The sequence below is a fragment of the Electrona antarctica genome, assembly GCF_951216825.1.
Source record: "Electrona antarctica genome assembly, chromosome: 14".
NCBI lineage: Eukaryota > Metazoa > Chordata > Actinopteri > Myctophiformes > Myctophidae > Electrona > Electrona antarctica.
The window spans coordinates 12,393,489-12,409,769 of NC_136795.1; the positions used below are offsets into that span (position 1 = coordinate 12,393,489).

The 16,281-nt window shown below is 44.3% G+C and overlaps 1 protein-coding gene across 1 annotated transcript; it reads right to left on the reverse strand.

Annotated features, from left to right (window-relative positions):
• Positions 1-2,655: 2,655 nt before the first annotated feature.
• On the reverse strand, positions 2,656-15,879 carry LOC306937316 (MAPK regulated corepressor interacting protein 2-like). The gene is made up of 5 exons (XM_079520992.1): positions 15,348-15,879; positions 15,085-15,154; positions 13,099-13,241; positions 5,682-5,789; positions 2,656-3,110 (listed from the first exon to the last, which is right to left on the reverse strand). Exons 1-5 carry the CDS (start codon positions 15,400-15,402, stop codon positions 3,040-3,042), a joined length of 447 nt encoding a protein of 148 aa, XP_079377118.1. The 5' UTR covers positions 15,403-15,879; the 3' UTR covers positions 2,656-3,039.
• Positions 15,880-16,281: the final 402 nt, after the last annotated feature.

Below are 16,281 nucleotides of genomic sequence, written 5' to 3' on the forward strand. Positions count from 1 at the left end.
AAAGTTGAAACACTCCAGCATTATACTATAGGAGAACAGGGATTTGAACATGTAGAGCTGTATTTACTGAAGGCTGTTGTAGCAGTGCCTCACAGCCTCAGCCTGATGATCTCAAAAGTCTCATATCTCCCCTCAGCCATAGGAAACTGCTTTGGCTTAGTGCTTAAGATGTTGGCCTTCCGTGCGGGGGCCTTGGGTTCGATTCCTGGGTGTTACACTAACGTACAAAACAACTCTTGAACAGCTCTCAAAGCATTTGATGAATGTGATTCTGTTTTCAAGACTCGATTCTTTCAACTTTACTAACTGAAGTCTAACATACAAAAGGTCGCTTCAGAACAGTACGAAGAGACAGTTGTTACTGAGTGATGGTGTAGTAGGGGCTGATGATCAGACAGACTCTCAGCACAGAGAGTTCATGTTCAAATCCCAGTCTCCCTAAAGTCTAATGCTAGAGTTATTCAGCTTTATTAACTGAAGGCTATTCTAGCAGTGCCTCACAGCCTAAGCCTGCCATTGAAGTTGTTGGAGATCGCTCTTGAAAGTAAAGAATTGAGTGGGGTTTGAAGCCACAACCTTCAGATAATGTAGGCAGCTTCCTAACACACCCAGCCACTTGCTACATGCCATAACACAGTCTTCCTTTACCTTTGAGTAACAACATTGATACAAAAAATAAAATAACAGGAGATTTGTCTATCGTTTGTTGTGCTGTTGTTTAGACATTCGAATGTTTATGAACCACAAAGGAAACACACCTCTGGCTCTTTTGTCATTATGTGGCTTTTTGTACACAGCAAGCCCAGTGGCTCACTGGCAAAGAGCCTACCTGTGAATCAGGAGGCCACAGGTTCAAGTCCTGGCTCTGACATTGTGTCCCTTTTGATTGTGACAAGTCAAATGGCTTCAACAGAGAATTGCTGAAAAAAATTATCCTAGTACAATCAACCTAATTTGATCTACAAAGATAATCATTAGTAATATATAGTATGTTGTCATGTAGCTTTATATATTTTCATATTTATTATATCATGAAAAACAACATACTATAGTATGTCGTCAAAAAACAAACTTTGAGTGGTGCAACCATTCCCTTACGGAGCTATTTGTATCCGTGGGTTGCTGGCTGGTTGGCTGGCTGGCTGTGTCTGTCCCTGGCTGGGTCTGTCCGAGCACGGAAATTGCGTTTGGTTGGTTTTTACAACCAAGTGTCACTGTTGCGCAGCCTAACACACACACACACGCGTGCGCACACACATTAACTGTATATATGATTTCAGGTGTGACAGTACAGTACAGTGACAGTACAGTACAGTAGAGGGACCCCATGGGGTCCCCCACACGGTAACTCTGTCATTTCTCAACCATTTCGGACGCGGGCTGCTCACCGGAACTGCGTTCCTGTGGGTCTGGAACTTCCGGGGACCCCCACACGGAGTCACTTCACATGGGTGTGATTTTTCATGATTTCCATTGGTTTTTTTCTTCATCGTCAAAAACCATGAACTCTAGTATGCTATTTTATCATGATTTTCATAATTTTTTCTTAATGGAAATTTGAGTTATTTAACTTAAATGCCCAATGCATACTCAATGGCAATAGCACAACCTTGCATGCTACTATAGTACTACTATATCATTGTAATCTAGATCAAATATTGTAATATATATCTTGTAATGGATTGTCTATTCCCCCCCCCCCCCCCCCCTTTCTTCTCAGACTTGAGCTGGCCATCTATGTTTTTACTATAGCCCTGTGCTTTTTTTGTTTTTAAGTAGTTATTCTGGAAATCGGTGTGGAAAGTAAAGACTTGAGTGTGGTTTTATTCCAAAACCTCCAGACCATGTAGCCAGTGTGCTAACTCACTGAGCTACTTGCTACTCGCCACAACATGTCCTTTCTCCCTTTTCCTTTGAGTAACAACATTGATACAAAAAATAAAAAAAGTAAAATAAAATAACAGGAGATTTGTCTATTGTTTGTTGTGCTGGTGTTTATCTAGACGTTCGAGCAAGCACAGTGTGGGGCTCAGTGGGTTCAAGTCTCAGCTCTGACTGTGTCCCTTCAGACTGTGACAAGTCAATTGGCTTCAACAGAGAGAAAATGTCTCTGGTGGTTCAAGTTGGGTAGAGACAGCAGGCTCCATCTTGCACCACCCCTTACCTCTTATCCTTTTTAGGGATTTTAGGGTTTCTAGGCATCTATGTACGGAATTGCAATTCTGTGCTATTTCACCACGTTTGGGTGAGACCGGGTAGCCAGATGAGATGACGAATAGTCGTTATTACAGGCATCGTTCATTCATGTATTCTGTATTCTGTCCCTATATTTTTGGTATCTTACTTTTTGTTTTTAATTATTATTTCAAAAACATTTTCCAAACACATTCCCCCAAAACATCTACATTTTTCGTGAATTCAAAACAAATGCAATGATTTCATTGCATGAAGAAATCAAAGAAGAATCAAAGAAATTCCATAAATTTGAAAGCAGATGTTTAAGAAGAAAAATAGCTGTTTCGCGCCGCGTTGTGAGCTTGTACATCGAATATTTTCACTAGTTCGCGTCCCAGGCAAACTAGTGAAAAAACTAATCTAAATGACAGCTCTAGACTGCAACCTTGAGTAAAAGAGACACAGACACACACACAGGACTTCTTGAAAACACAATTTTACTGTATTTTAAAGCAGTATAGCCGACATCCTCTCACAGGCCAGGATCTCATCAGAGAAACGTATAACGTTCCAGTGTGCTGCCGTCTGTCCCAGACAGGGTGCTGTATAGTGTCACATGACAAGGTGTTTGTAGTAGTGTCACATGTGCAATAGTTTAAAAAGGCTAAAAAAAGGTTAGAGTTCAAGGGAAGCCAGTCTCTGCGGTGCTACGATGCCAGCGGCCCAGCGCTGCCCGTTCCATTTGTACCACATCACCACCCCTGTTGCTACCAGGCTTCCACTCCCCCCTCGTCTCAGCCCTAGACTTCTGGCCCCCCATCAGGCCAACAGCCCCCCCCCCCCCCCCCTCCCCGGAGAATCCACTCAGGATAGCTTGTCTATGTTGGCCAAGAAGCGCTGAGCCCACCACTCGTCCAGGTCTATCGGCACAAAGCCTATAAAGAGGAAACAGAAATGATCAACAGATACAGAGACAAGGAAACATCCATACGTTTTTCATATAGTTTTACCTTTTTACCAATAACGAAAATGAATATTCATCACTAAAGGTCTTTTCAGACATGGAGTGACTGACACGCCTAGTAATTCATCTTCAATGAGGGGCGCGAGTTTATTTTGGACGTGCATAGAAGTTGAGGGGCAACAACGCAAGTGTATTTACGTGGGCGCGGTCCCGTGAAATTGTTACGCACGTGCTCATTTTGTGACTACACCCGGATTGTGTTGAGCTTCTTTTTTTTTTACGCAGCGCGAGTCATGCCCCTCATGAGGAGACCTGGAGCAGACCTGTCGTTGATCAGGGCGACAACGTCTGCATCACATGATTCCCATCTGAAATGACCTTAATAGCCAGGGAGCCACAGGCCCAAAAGCTCAACGGTTAAGGAATAACCTGTGATGTCATGACATACTTTTTATTTGTGTTTTTTCTATTCACTTGGTCATTAAGGTCTACAGAATGAGAGGTCTGCTCTGCCGGAAACATTGCGAAAAAAAGTTATGGCCATTTTTGTATACCTTAATGACCAAGTGAATAGAAAAAATACAAATAAAAAGTATGTCATGACATCACAGGTCTTCTCAAATTTTGGATGGCTGGCTCCCCGTCTATAATACATACAGTATATTAAAGTTGCAACCTGGAACTTATATTAACAAATACACTTTTTTTTGTCCAATCTGTGGCCAATAACTCCCCCGACCAAGTGGGGTTGCATTATTGGGGAAGTAATGTTACTTTTACAAATTACTTTTTGTAATTAATAGCGTTGTCATTCTAATGAATGATTTTAGACCTGGAACACCTATACGTGTTATACCTTTCAAGCTGGGGATGTTTTTCAGAAAACTGAGGTTAGGAAACGTTTTTAGGAAGGCGTTTTTATAGTCGGCCTCAGTTCTAAATAGGTTAATTGTTCCACAAACAAGAGTAAAGCGTCACTTTTGCCAAACGTTATCTAATTTTGGAAACTTTTTAATTACAAATGTACACTTGATGTCAGTATCATATCAGTATCACTTGGATACTGGATTAAGTTGGCGATTCCAAATACTTAGACTGACTGTGATAGAATCATGTGGTAGCATGCTAAATTTATATAGATTAAAAAAAAAGATTGCCAAATGTTATTTGCCAAGATAAATAGACATGTCCTGTACTGTGTACATGTAAGTCTATCCTGGGAATGATCCAAAACAGAATCAATAGAGATGGGTAAATTTGGCACACAACATCCAGGTTGTTGTGGAGACAGAATGACAGCAATATCCAACTACATTTCTCAATGGTGACCATGATACAGAATCATTTATCTAAATATAATGAGACAAAGCAGACTAATGGCTAATTAAAAGTGTTGATATTGAAATAGCTACGAGCAGATTGAAGGTTACAGTGAAGCAAACTGAAGGACCTTGCACATTGAGCCTGATGCATGCCTCTTCAAGAGGTTCTAGGTCTATGAAAGGTTCTGTGTGTCTTTCTTTGTGTCCGGAGAAATATTTCGCTTTCATTTTATAATGGATGGAAGTCAGTGGGGCCCTTATCCAGCTGTAACATTGCCCAAATCTGGAGTCATACGTCCTAGATACGTCATAGACCACTGACACCAAAAGATGATGACTAGACGTCACAGGATGGTCACATGAAGTCTGAGATGCCTTTCCCATGTGGATCCCAGGTAAAAAAAAATTTAAGATATATTTGAGGGGCGCTACAGGTGTGTCTTTAGTTCAATGTTTGTTTTGTAAACGCATTGACAATTAAGGGAAAATGTACGTCATAATGTGTCATTTATGTCATATTGTCTCTTTATTGTTAATGGTGTTTAATGTTTGTGTTTGCACCGTTTGTTTTACATCACCATTACATCACCGAATCAACATGAGTTAGACTTTAATATATTAGCGCCCCTCACTTCACACAGGTGTGATATTTTTTGGCTTTTTCTGCCTTTATTGATAGATAAGTAATCTGACAGGAAATGGGGAAAGAGATGGGGGGAAGACACACGGCAAAGGCCGTCGGGAATGGGAGTCGAACTCGCGGCACGCTGTCAGGCTGGCTCAGCAGCCTAGTCCGGGCCAGGTTCATTTTTATTGCATCTTACGCATCCAAAAGAAACAAGATCGGACAGCCACACATCAGCCAGCCATTTCGGAGTGGGTGTGGCAAGTCATAGAGAAGCGTACACGTACAGTTTGTTTAGTATATTTGTCATGCAAATAAAATGGACTGTGTACAAGGGGCTTAATCACTTAAACCCTACATACTTTGTTTACCGGGGTGCCCCATGGGTCTATATGCTGTACTAGGCCCCTTCCTTTTTCCCTCTACACCAAATTTGGCAATAATAGCCGATCTACATGCTCACAGCGCGTCGCAACACGAAGCATTGTAAGCTTGTAGATCAGCAATTTTCGCCAAACAGTTGCCCCGGAATAAAGGCCCTAGGTTTCATGTGGTTACAGCACATACAAACATAACAACGAAGAACATGACTTACTGTCCATGTGAGGGCTGGGGGTGGTCTCCGTGTAGTAGACAGGTCTTTGGGCCCCCTCTGGGCCCTGGCTGGGCTCCTCTTCCACCTGTTGCATGACCTCCTGCCAGGCTGACAAAGCAAACAGAATGACATTGTCACACGTGGTTGTCAGGGGTCAACAGGACAGGTGCCATCAAGGGTTGTCAAGTAATAGTGCCTGCTGGCACAGCGTTGCCCAAATGGATACACAGTAGGCCACCCATTTGAAAAGATGATTTCCAGATTTCAGAGTAGCATTTGGTTCCATTTGTACACTCAGAGTAATTGGGGTCTTTGAACGTTTTGGAACCAATGATTGAGACATAATATTCTTGTCTCCACTGCAACCACGATGTTTTGTGCCAAATTACCTGTCTTTATGGATTCTGTTTTGGCTCACTCCCAGGATAGAATTGTGTCAGTGTAAATAATGACATGTCTATTTATCTTGGCAAATGATCTTTGATAATCTTTTTTTCAAAAGCCTATCACACATGATGCTACCACAGTCCACAAGTATTTGGATTTCCCAATTTAATCTTAACCCTTAATTCACTATGAAGTATAGGTATGGGTTAAAGTGGTTAATCTCCCTCAAGGACTCACCTGATCCCACAGATAACCACTGCATATAGTTCACATCTGACATGATCAGATGTTATAGTATAGGGTTCAACGATATTGTAGTGGCTTGACAAGGTGAAATTATCAATAAAACATACTGTATGAACTGGGCATGATGAACCATTGAAAGAAATGTATCACCAAAGATCTGAATATAATAATTAATTTGGGGAATAATGTAGTAATTATAAAAGCCATAACACAACAATTCAATTCATTTCTGCCACTTCATAATTACAATACAATATGCAATATAATACAGCCCATTTTCCTCCAATTGATTGGGGGAAAACTTTCAAATAAGGTGTGTATGAAGGTGGATTGACTGAAGCCTTGAATTAAGCCTTCAATTCATGGAGATGTTTTTGTTTTTCTTGCATTTCTGAGCCAATAATTTGACGACTGGCAGAGTCTCCGACGGTGTATAGGAATTAGGAATGGGTATCGTTAGGATTTTTATGAGTCTGTTACCGATTCCGGTTCTGCTCATCGATTCCGGTTCCTAACGTTTCCCCATTTCGGTTCAAAAATGGTATAAAATAACTTAAATATGGTCAAATGTTTAACAAAAAGCTTTCATTCTTTTAAGCTTTTAATTTAAGACATATGAATAGACTAACATCCTTTCCTTAATTCATTTATTTAACAATTGAGCCATTTGTGGATACTGAGCTGCATGTTTTCTTTTTTTTATTATTATCTATTCTGTATTTACCTCTTACTACTCCTACTACAATACTATATATCGACTGTAAACAATGTCAAGGATAGGATAAAAAGGCAAGGAAAATAATAAATAAATAGCGTGTGACTCTGCGCGTCTTTAGGAACCGATAGGGAGAACCAAAATTGTATTAATTTAATGGGTACCTGGTACCTGGCCGGCCCGGTACCCAATCATGTTTGGTTCGTCACCTGCTTGGTCCCGAGGTTCGGGACCATCCAGAAGACTCCCGAAGACACAAAACGTCTCCTAGAGACTACATTGGACCAGAGGCGTATCTACAATAAGGCGAGGACAGGCGTCCGCCTGCACAAATCCATGTTCTGCCTGGCCAAAATCCATACAATGAGAAAAAAGAGAGGACAAAAACAAGACCTGAGAACTATTAGAGATTGGCCGTTGCGGTAGAGCGCGACCCTCAATCACCCATTGGAATGTAAATGCATGCCTTTCAGCCTTTGTATCCTACTCGTCTGGCAGGTATATCTTTGAAAACCTTTAGTGCTACGATTGTGCGCAGGGACATGTGTTTTATTGCTAGAGTAGTTATATCCAAAGTTGGACTTTTATGCACCATACACTAGTGGTTTATTCAGAGCTTTACTGGAGAAGTGGCATTCTAACAATCAAAGTTGGACAAAACTTTGTTGTTGAACATAGCCTTGTTTGAACACTTTCTACGTTATAACATGTTAACCACTTGACAATCTACAAGCATTACATGTGCTGGGGTTCAGTCTGTCAGAACGCAGCCACGGCGTGTATGGCTCTGGTATGTGCTGGGGTTTAGTCTGTCAGAACGCTGCCACGGCGTGTATGGCTCTGGTATGTGCTGGGGTTTAGTCTGTCAGAACGCAGCTCATTCTGGGGTTTAGTCTTGTCAGAACGCAGCCACGGCGTGTATGGCTCTGGTATGTGCTGGGGTTTAGTCTGTCAGAACGCAGCTCATTCTGGGGTTTAGTCTGTCAGAACGCAGCTCATTAAGTGTATGGCTCTGGTATGTGCTGGGGTTTAGTCTGTCAGAACGCAGCCACAGCGTGTATGGCTCTGGTATGTGCTGGGGTTTAGTCTGTCAGAACGCAGCCACGGCGTTTATGGCTCTGGTATGTGCTGGGGTTTAGTCTGTCAGAACGCAGCCACGGCGTGTATGGCTCTGGTATGTGCTGGGGTTTAGTCTGTCAGAACGCAGCCATGGCGTGTATGGCTCTGGTATGTGCTGGGGTTTAGTCTGTCAGAACGCAGCTCATTCTGGGGTTTAGTCTGTCAGAACGCAGCTCATTAAGTGTATGGCTCTGGTATGTGCTGGGGTTTAGTCTGTCAGAACGCAGCCACAGCGTGTATGGCTCTGGTATGTGCTGGGGTTTAGTCTGTCAGAACGCAGCACACGGCGTGTATGGCTCTGGTATGTGCTGGGGTTTAGTCTGTCAGAACGCAGCCACGGCGTGTATGGCTCTGGTATGTGCTGGGGTTTAGTCTGTCAGAACGCAGCTCATTTGTAAACAGCCTCAAAGCGAAATGAGGACTCCCTTGGTTGGGCCTGCATACATTACTTAACCATTTCTGGTTAGTATTTGAGAACTTTTTGACTAGAGTTGATCATTGTTATTGACTGTTGAACAGTCAGCTTTCTCACCCAACAATGATTGCCTGGGTTTCACCCTTTTCATTTCTTGTGTCTTAATACAGGTGGTCAAGAGTGAAGCTCCCGCCTGGGCCGTGGCTCAGCGGTCCAGGCACCTTGGCTGGTAATCCAGTCTGGTAGTGTGCCGCGTTCGACTCCCGATCCCGACGGCCTTTACTGCATGTCATCCCCCCATCTCTCTCCCCATTTCCTGTCAGCCTACTGTCTGTCCCTCCATAAGAAAATATAAAATAAAGGCGAAAGCCACAAAAAAAAAAACATTTAAGAGTGAAGCTCGCCTCTTGACACTGGGCAGCCAGGTTTGCTGGTCTTTCTGTAGTGGCTGTACATTGTTAAAAATGTTCTCAGTTTGTTAGTCACCGTCGTCAAATATTCTGCCATGGTGTCTATATAGAGCCCAGAGAGCATTCAAGTTTACCATGTTTTTTGTTTTTGATCAAATGAGTTTGTGTTGGACTTTTCAAAGAAATGATGCCCATGTCCTGATTGTTAATAGTGTATAGTATTGTATGACCAATAGGGATGTAAATGATGAATCAGAATCAATGATCAATATGTATATTAACCCACGGTGAAGGCTATATGGGAGGGCTATTATGCTAGGGCGGTCATAGATGAGTGGGTAGAGAGCAGTGGTGGAAAGTACATTCCAATTCCAATTCCCAATACCTTTTCTTCTACTCCTCTACATCTCAGAGGCAAATATTGTACTTTTACTCCACTACATTTATTTGAAAACTTTAGTTACTAGTTACTTTGATTCTTATTACAAAACATACATTAACCACTTCAGCACTATATACTGTACATTTTGGCCATTTGAAAATAGCCGATCTACAAGCTCACAATGCGTCGCGATGTGAGCACTTGTAGTTCGGCTATTTTCAAAATATTTGTATACATTGGAAGACTTGAAACGGGACATTCTGCATTGAGTACTTTCTACTTTTGGTACTGTATGTACATTTTGATGGCAATACTTTTGTACATTTTGAATTCTGACTAAAAAGTCAGAATACTACCTACAGTATTGATACTTTTATTTAAGTAAAACATTCGAGTACTTTTTCCACCATTGGTAGAGAGGCTGGGAAATGGAAGGTCGACCCCTGGCTCGCCCAAGTGTCCCTGAGCAAGACACTTAACCCCTACTGCTCCATGGATGCCATATGAATGGCGGCCACTGCTCCAAATACTTAGGAAGGGTAGAATGCAGAGGACAAATTCTATCTATCTATCTATCTATCTATCTATCTATCTATCTATCCATCCATCCATCCATCCATCTATCTATCTATCCATCTATCCGTCCAAAAGGGATAGCAGCACAAAAAAAAGTCATTGCGGTCTTGTTTCCATTTAGGCCCTAGGCAATCAATTCATAGACATGACATGAACAATAACAACAAAATTCAAAATCATCAAGGTAAAAAAGAAAAAAATCTATATCATCACAGGACAAAATAAAACACTGTATGTACAAGGAGGGGAAAAAAGGAAGGGGGGGGTTGAATGTTTTGCACTCCGTCCGTGTGTGTGTGTGAGTGTGTGTGTCCGTCCGTCTGTTGCCAGCTAATCTCCAGCATCGTTAACCCAGTCGATGCCAGATTTTGCACACACCCTGGATGTCAACGATGAACCTCTGCCCCAAATTTCCCAGAACGGCCTGGAGATCGCAAATCGTTACACACTATCTCTATAGTCATGTGTCCAAGACGGATCTGTCCGATATTTCATATTCCATCCTAATTGGCTAACATTGGCTTTCAAAGTTTGCAGGATTGGCCCGTTTTGAACAAAAAGCCTCAAATCATGAACGCAAAACACAAGCGTGCAATTTGCGTGTAATCTTTCACAGACTTTCCTACTAGGCTGAGGAATATATCCCACCCTTTTCACATTGGCCTGTTATAGTTCCACCAACCAGTGGATTTGCCAATTGCCATCCAAGGTGTAAGAAGAAATGGCACCCTTTTCACATTGGCCTATTATAGCGCCACCAGGAGGCCACAACCTGACCTGCCCTGGCGGAGACCTGTGCCCCGAGGGGCACTTAATCTACCCCATAGCGTCCTATACCAGGTCTGACCTATAGTGTTAACCTGTTAAAAGTCCACTACGTAAACTGATACTAAGGTCACCCACCCCTGTCGAATGTTTGTATTTCAAATCATGCACCCTGCAAACACGTCAACTGTCACGTGTGTGGGGGCGGGCGTGTGTGTGTATATCCAGAGGCCATAAACCGAATGGGACTGACTTCTTATCTGCAGGCACCTGGCACTAGCGCGAGACTTTTATAAAAGTCAAGAGGTAACACGGTTATTTTAGGTCACGGAATGGGCTGTTTTCACAGGACAAGGTTTCGTAGATAAAACAGCAAACTAAGGGGCGTATAGTTCTTAGACACACAGAGAGGAGGACTGAGAAAGAGAAGAGAGCCTGCATCCAGTGCATAGTGTGGAAAAACAACAATCATTCAATTCTCTGAGCTGCAGCATTAAACAGCCTGCATAGCAGGAGTTGGGCCTTGCTTTTTGTCCTTGTCCTCCCTCAACAAGGTTGTTTAAGCTGTTTATGGGCGGCCATGGCAGACCTTCAACAACGACAACTCGTGACACAGCAGGCAGGGTCACCAGGAATACCAGAGACGAAAAGAAGTCGCATATAGTTGCCTGCAGAGTGACTCTCTGAATGCTAAAAAGGACGAGCGGAAAGCAAAAACTGGGTCAGGGAGTGGAGTTTGTTTCATGCAGACACAGCAAAACCTCTATTCTCTCCGCTTTTTCCTTTGTTGTGTTTGCACTCCGTGGACAGCCAATGACCGTGCCTCTTTCCCAGAGGTGATCGGTTGGTGCACATTAGGGTCAAAAGGTTGGTTTGCCTCACTGCCACGTGGGCCTCCCGTAGGCCACAAAGTTGTACAGTAGAGCGTACAGTATGTGGTGGCGTGTGCAATGGTGGAAGTATTGTGGAAGTATTGGCATCAACATGTACTTAAAGTACCAAAAGTAGAAAGTACTCATTATGCAGAATGTCCCGTTTAAAATTTTCACATCTTTTGAAAATACCAGATCTACAAGCTCACAATGCGTCACATCGCGACACATTGTGAGCTTGAAGATCGGCTATTTTCAAATAGGGCTGAAGTGGGTAATGTATGTTTTGTAACAATAAACAAAATCTACAAAGTAACTAAAGTTTTCAAATAAATGCAGTGGAGTAAAAGTACAACATTTGCCTCTGAGGTGTAGTGGGGTAGAAGTAAAAGTATTGGAAATCAGAAATACTCAAGTAAAGTACAAATACCTCAAAATGGTCCTTAAGGGCAGTACTTAAGTACTTGGTTACTTTACACCACTGGGCGTGTGTTGAGCGCATGGGGCTGCTAGCGGTGATCATGCTATCAGTGACATGCAGAGCAGCTGTGCAGCACGCCAGGGCTGGGAGGGGTCACGTCACAGCCATTGGGACAGAGACAACATGAGGGGTGGTGGGGGCAGGGGAGAGGTGCCATTGTTTATTCTAGAACCCAGATAGTGATTAAAACCGCTAGTAGTTACTGTAACTCAGCCAATGAGGTAGCTAAAATAGACTCTTAACCACTTGAAAACCCCAGCATCCATATTTTCTTTTTTTGAGGGGTGCTAGCCCCTCCTATAAACAGCTATAGTGTAGATTATGTCTGAACACAAACATTAAATGCCATTGACAATGAATGGATAATTTACGTCATATGTGTCTGAGCAAATAGGCTGGGTAGGTCGATGGCCACCCCTTGGCCAATGAGGGACCATCATTCTTGATGATGTACGATGATTAGAGCGCCCCTCACTTCACACGGGTGTGATTTTAATTTATATATTATCACAATGCGTCGTTATTTTTTTGCAGAGAAAAAAAGCAGTCTAAGTATACAGAGCCAACTCTAAGCTTTAAATGGTTAAAGGTGTGTGGATTGACGGGGTGCATACGTTTGTTAGACATACTAACAGTCCGACAGGCATTAGTTTGACAACACTGTCGACATGTGCTGCCAGTTACCACTAACCCGTGGCAGGTTAAAACTAACCCGTAACAGGTTAAAACTAACCCGTGGCTCCCGACATGCGTGGCAGGTTACAACTAACCCGTGGTAGGTTATAACGAACCCGTGGCTCCCGACATGCGTGGCAGGTTACAACTAAAACTAACCAGGTTACAACTAACCCGTGGCAGGTTAAAACTAACCCGTGGCTTCCTGTGAGGTTAGGTTTAGGGTTGGATTTTGGGTAGGGTGTCGGACTCATGACTATAGGACTGCGTCGGACCAAACACATGCACTGTGTGTGTTGACTGTGCTCAGAATAAGCTCTCACATCGCAGCAGCATTAAGCCTACTCGTATTTCCAGTCAGACTGTTCATTTACCTTCGTAGACGAACTTGACGTTCTCCTCGTGTGCCGGCGTGCCGCTCTCCTCTGGCTGGCTGTCTCTCTGCAGGGCTGGAGCTGATGGCTGGTGGTACTTCCTACCATTCAGCCGGTTGAACACGATCTTCGGTGCGGGGAGGCTGACGGACGGAGCACAAGACAATAAGACAATAAGACAAAACAGGGCTCATTATGTCTATGTTTTGATGATAATACAACAAATAACACACCGTAAATACTGCAGTGTGACTTCTGTTGGCTCCTGCTGTTGTGCATTTCTATAGTGCTTTAATCCAAAGTGCTTAACATTTCACGTTTCCCATCTGGCCTCCCTACCGGCCACTCTACCCCTGAGCCTCTCTACCGGCCACTCTACCCCATAGCCCCTGAGTCTCTCTACCGGCCACTCTACCCCTGAGTCTCTCTACCGGCCACTCTACCCCTGAGCCCCTGAGCCTCTCTACCGGCCACTCTACCCCTGAGCCCCTGAGCATCTCTACCGGCCACTCTACCCCTGAGCCCCTGAGCCTCTCTACCGGCCACTCTACCCCTGAGCCCCTGAGCATCTCTACCGGCCACTCTACCCCTGAGCCCCTGAGCCTCTCTACTGGCCACTCTACCCCTGAGCCCCTGAGCCTCTCTACTGGCCACTCTACCCCATAGCCCCTGAGCCTCTCTACCGGCCACTCTACCCCTGAGCCTCCCTACCGGCCACTCTACCCCATAGCCACTGAGCCTCTCTACCGGCCACTCTACCCCATAGCCCCTGAGCCTCTCTACCGGCCACTCTACCCCTGAGCCTCCCTACCGGCCACTCTACCCCATAGCCACTGAGCCTCTCTACCGGCCACTCTACCCCATAGCCCCTGAGCCTCTCTACCGGCCACTCTACCCCTGAGCCCCTGAGCCTCTCTACCGGCCACTCTACCCCTGAGCCTCCATACCAGCCACTCTACCCCTGAGCCCCTGAGCCTCTCTACCGGCCACTCTACCCCTGAGCCCCTGAGCCTCCATACTGCCCACTCTACCCCTGAGCCCCTGAGCCTCCATACTGCCCACTCTACCCCTGAGCCCCTGAGCCTCTCTACCGGCCACTCTACCCCTGAGCCCCTGAGCCTCCATACTGCCCACTCTACCCCTGAGCCCCTGAGCCTCCATACTGCCCACTCTACCCCTGAGCCCCTGAGCCTCTCTACCGGCCACTCTACCCCTGAGCCCCTGAGCCTCCATACTGCCCACTCTACCCCTGAGCCCCTGAGCCTCCATACTGCCCACTCTACCCCTGAGCCCCTGAGCCTCTCTACCGGCCACTCTACCCCTGAGCCCCTGAGCCTCCATACTGCCCACTCTACCCCTGAGCCCCTGAGCCTCCATACTGCCCACTCTACCCCTGAGCCCCTGAGCCTCTCTACCGGCCACTCTACCCCTGAGCCCCTGCCGCCCCTTGATATTACTAATGATCAGTTAATTAGTAATAACAGTTTTTAAACATATTGAAAAATCAGTTTTCAAATACATTTAAAAGACTCTCTGATCTTTAGCGCCCACCCAAGGCTGCCTTTAGGTGTGAGTGGAGTGGAGTGCACTGGAGCAGGGTTGGTTGGATGAGGCTGCAATTTGTTAACAGCTGAATGAAGGGCCATGTGCTTCCCTCGCCTCTCCACAAGGTCATCCTTAGTCTATGTTCAATGACATGCACTGTGACTAGACTTGGCTAGCGTGGAGGTGCAGTATATATAGATAGATAGGCTAGATAGAATTGGTAGACCTTTTCTATTTACTACTCTGCCATGATCGGCCATGCATGTCTGTGTGTGAAGCAGGCTGATGACGTGCACTGCTGCCTAGCAGGGCGCATGTGAATAAGTTTGCCATTACACTCTGTGATCTCTAGGATAATGGAGAGTTGGAGACATATGGGCCTAGCCTACTGTAGAACAGGTTTTTAAGTTGCCCCGAAAGTTCAGTATCTCCTATACTTACTCGGACATACACAAGGGTATTTGTTTGAGCTTGAAGTCGTTTATTTTGTTGTCAATCGGTTGAGTGGGACCTTGAGAAAGGGAAAATAGAAATAAAAACATGTATAAATGTATAGTTATGCATTCTACTACGACCGCCTATGTTGTATGTTGTTTCATGCACGTGTATCTATCTGTATAATAATGACAGTCATGAAAGTTGCCTCTGTCAACTTGTGCGTGTTCAGATCTTAGTTATTAACTGTGTAACAAACGCAGTCTCACCTGTTCGTCGCTGGGTGACAAGTTTGCTGGGTCCTTTTGTAATTGTGTACATCATGCGTGTCCAAAATCCACGTAAACTGAATATACTCCAAAAAGTGTCCCAAAAAAGCTTCAGTGCACCCTACAGTTAAATGTAAATTACAGCCAATATAGTTTGAGGTAGGCCAACAAATGTAAATTAAAGTCCACTTTAAATTAAAAATGTATGTAAATAACTCATATGTCCAAAGTCAACAGCTTCAGAAGTCAAACACTTTCATTTCAAATTCAACCTAATAAGTCCAGTGCGTTAACATGCAGCTTATATACACAACCCATAATAATACAAATGGAGCGATGGTGTGCTGCTGTCCTCTGCTCGGCGTAAAATCAGCCACTCCATATAGAGGTCCGCAGTCCCGGGAGGTTTGTTTGTGTCTGTCTGTTTGTTGTTGTTGTTGTTGTTGTTGTTGTTGTTTAGTGTTGCTTTGCCCCTGATCGTCACAACGCGGTGGTGGTATAAACTTTTGGTCCCGAAGCGTCCGACACCGTGTCTGTCTGTCATTCACAAGACATTGAACGGGTCAAAAAAAACGAACCACACACTTGTCTCGACGTCCCAACACGCCTCCCTCTGCGTGTTAAAGAGACAGCGTCCACTAAGGTCCAGTACACACACACGCAGTCAAATCCTCAGTGTTCATTTAAACCCCGAGAGAGTACTAAAATGGAACCATTTTTTGATCCCATTAGTAGTAGCCTACACTCTCGGAGTTAAAGAGCGACCTCTAGTGACAAAAGTGCAGTGGAGCATTATTACTTTCAGCAGCCACCTGCCCGAACGTTAGGCTACTGTTAATAATGTGTTTATGCAACAAACATGGTGTGGACAATGTATACATTACAGTCATAAACACAATAGGCTACTACACTGTTAATATTTCAACCGCAAACA

Coding starts and splice junctions, on each gene's coding strand:
- LOC306937316 (XM_079520992.1), bottom strand. CDS start 15,402: ATGATGTACACAATTACAAAAGGACCCAGCAAACTTGTCACCCAGCGA. Junction 15,155..15,347: donor TGTCACCCAGCGACGAACAG/GTGAGACTGCGT, acceptor CCCTTTCTCAAG/GTCCCACTCAACCGATTGAC. Junction 5,790..13,098: donor CGTCAAGTTCGTCTACGAAG/GTAAATGAACAG, acceptor TTGCTTTGTCAG/CCTGGCAGGAGGTCATGCAA.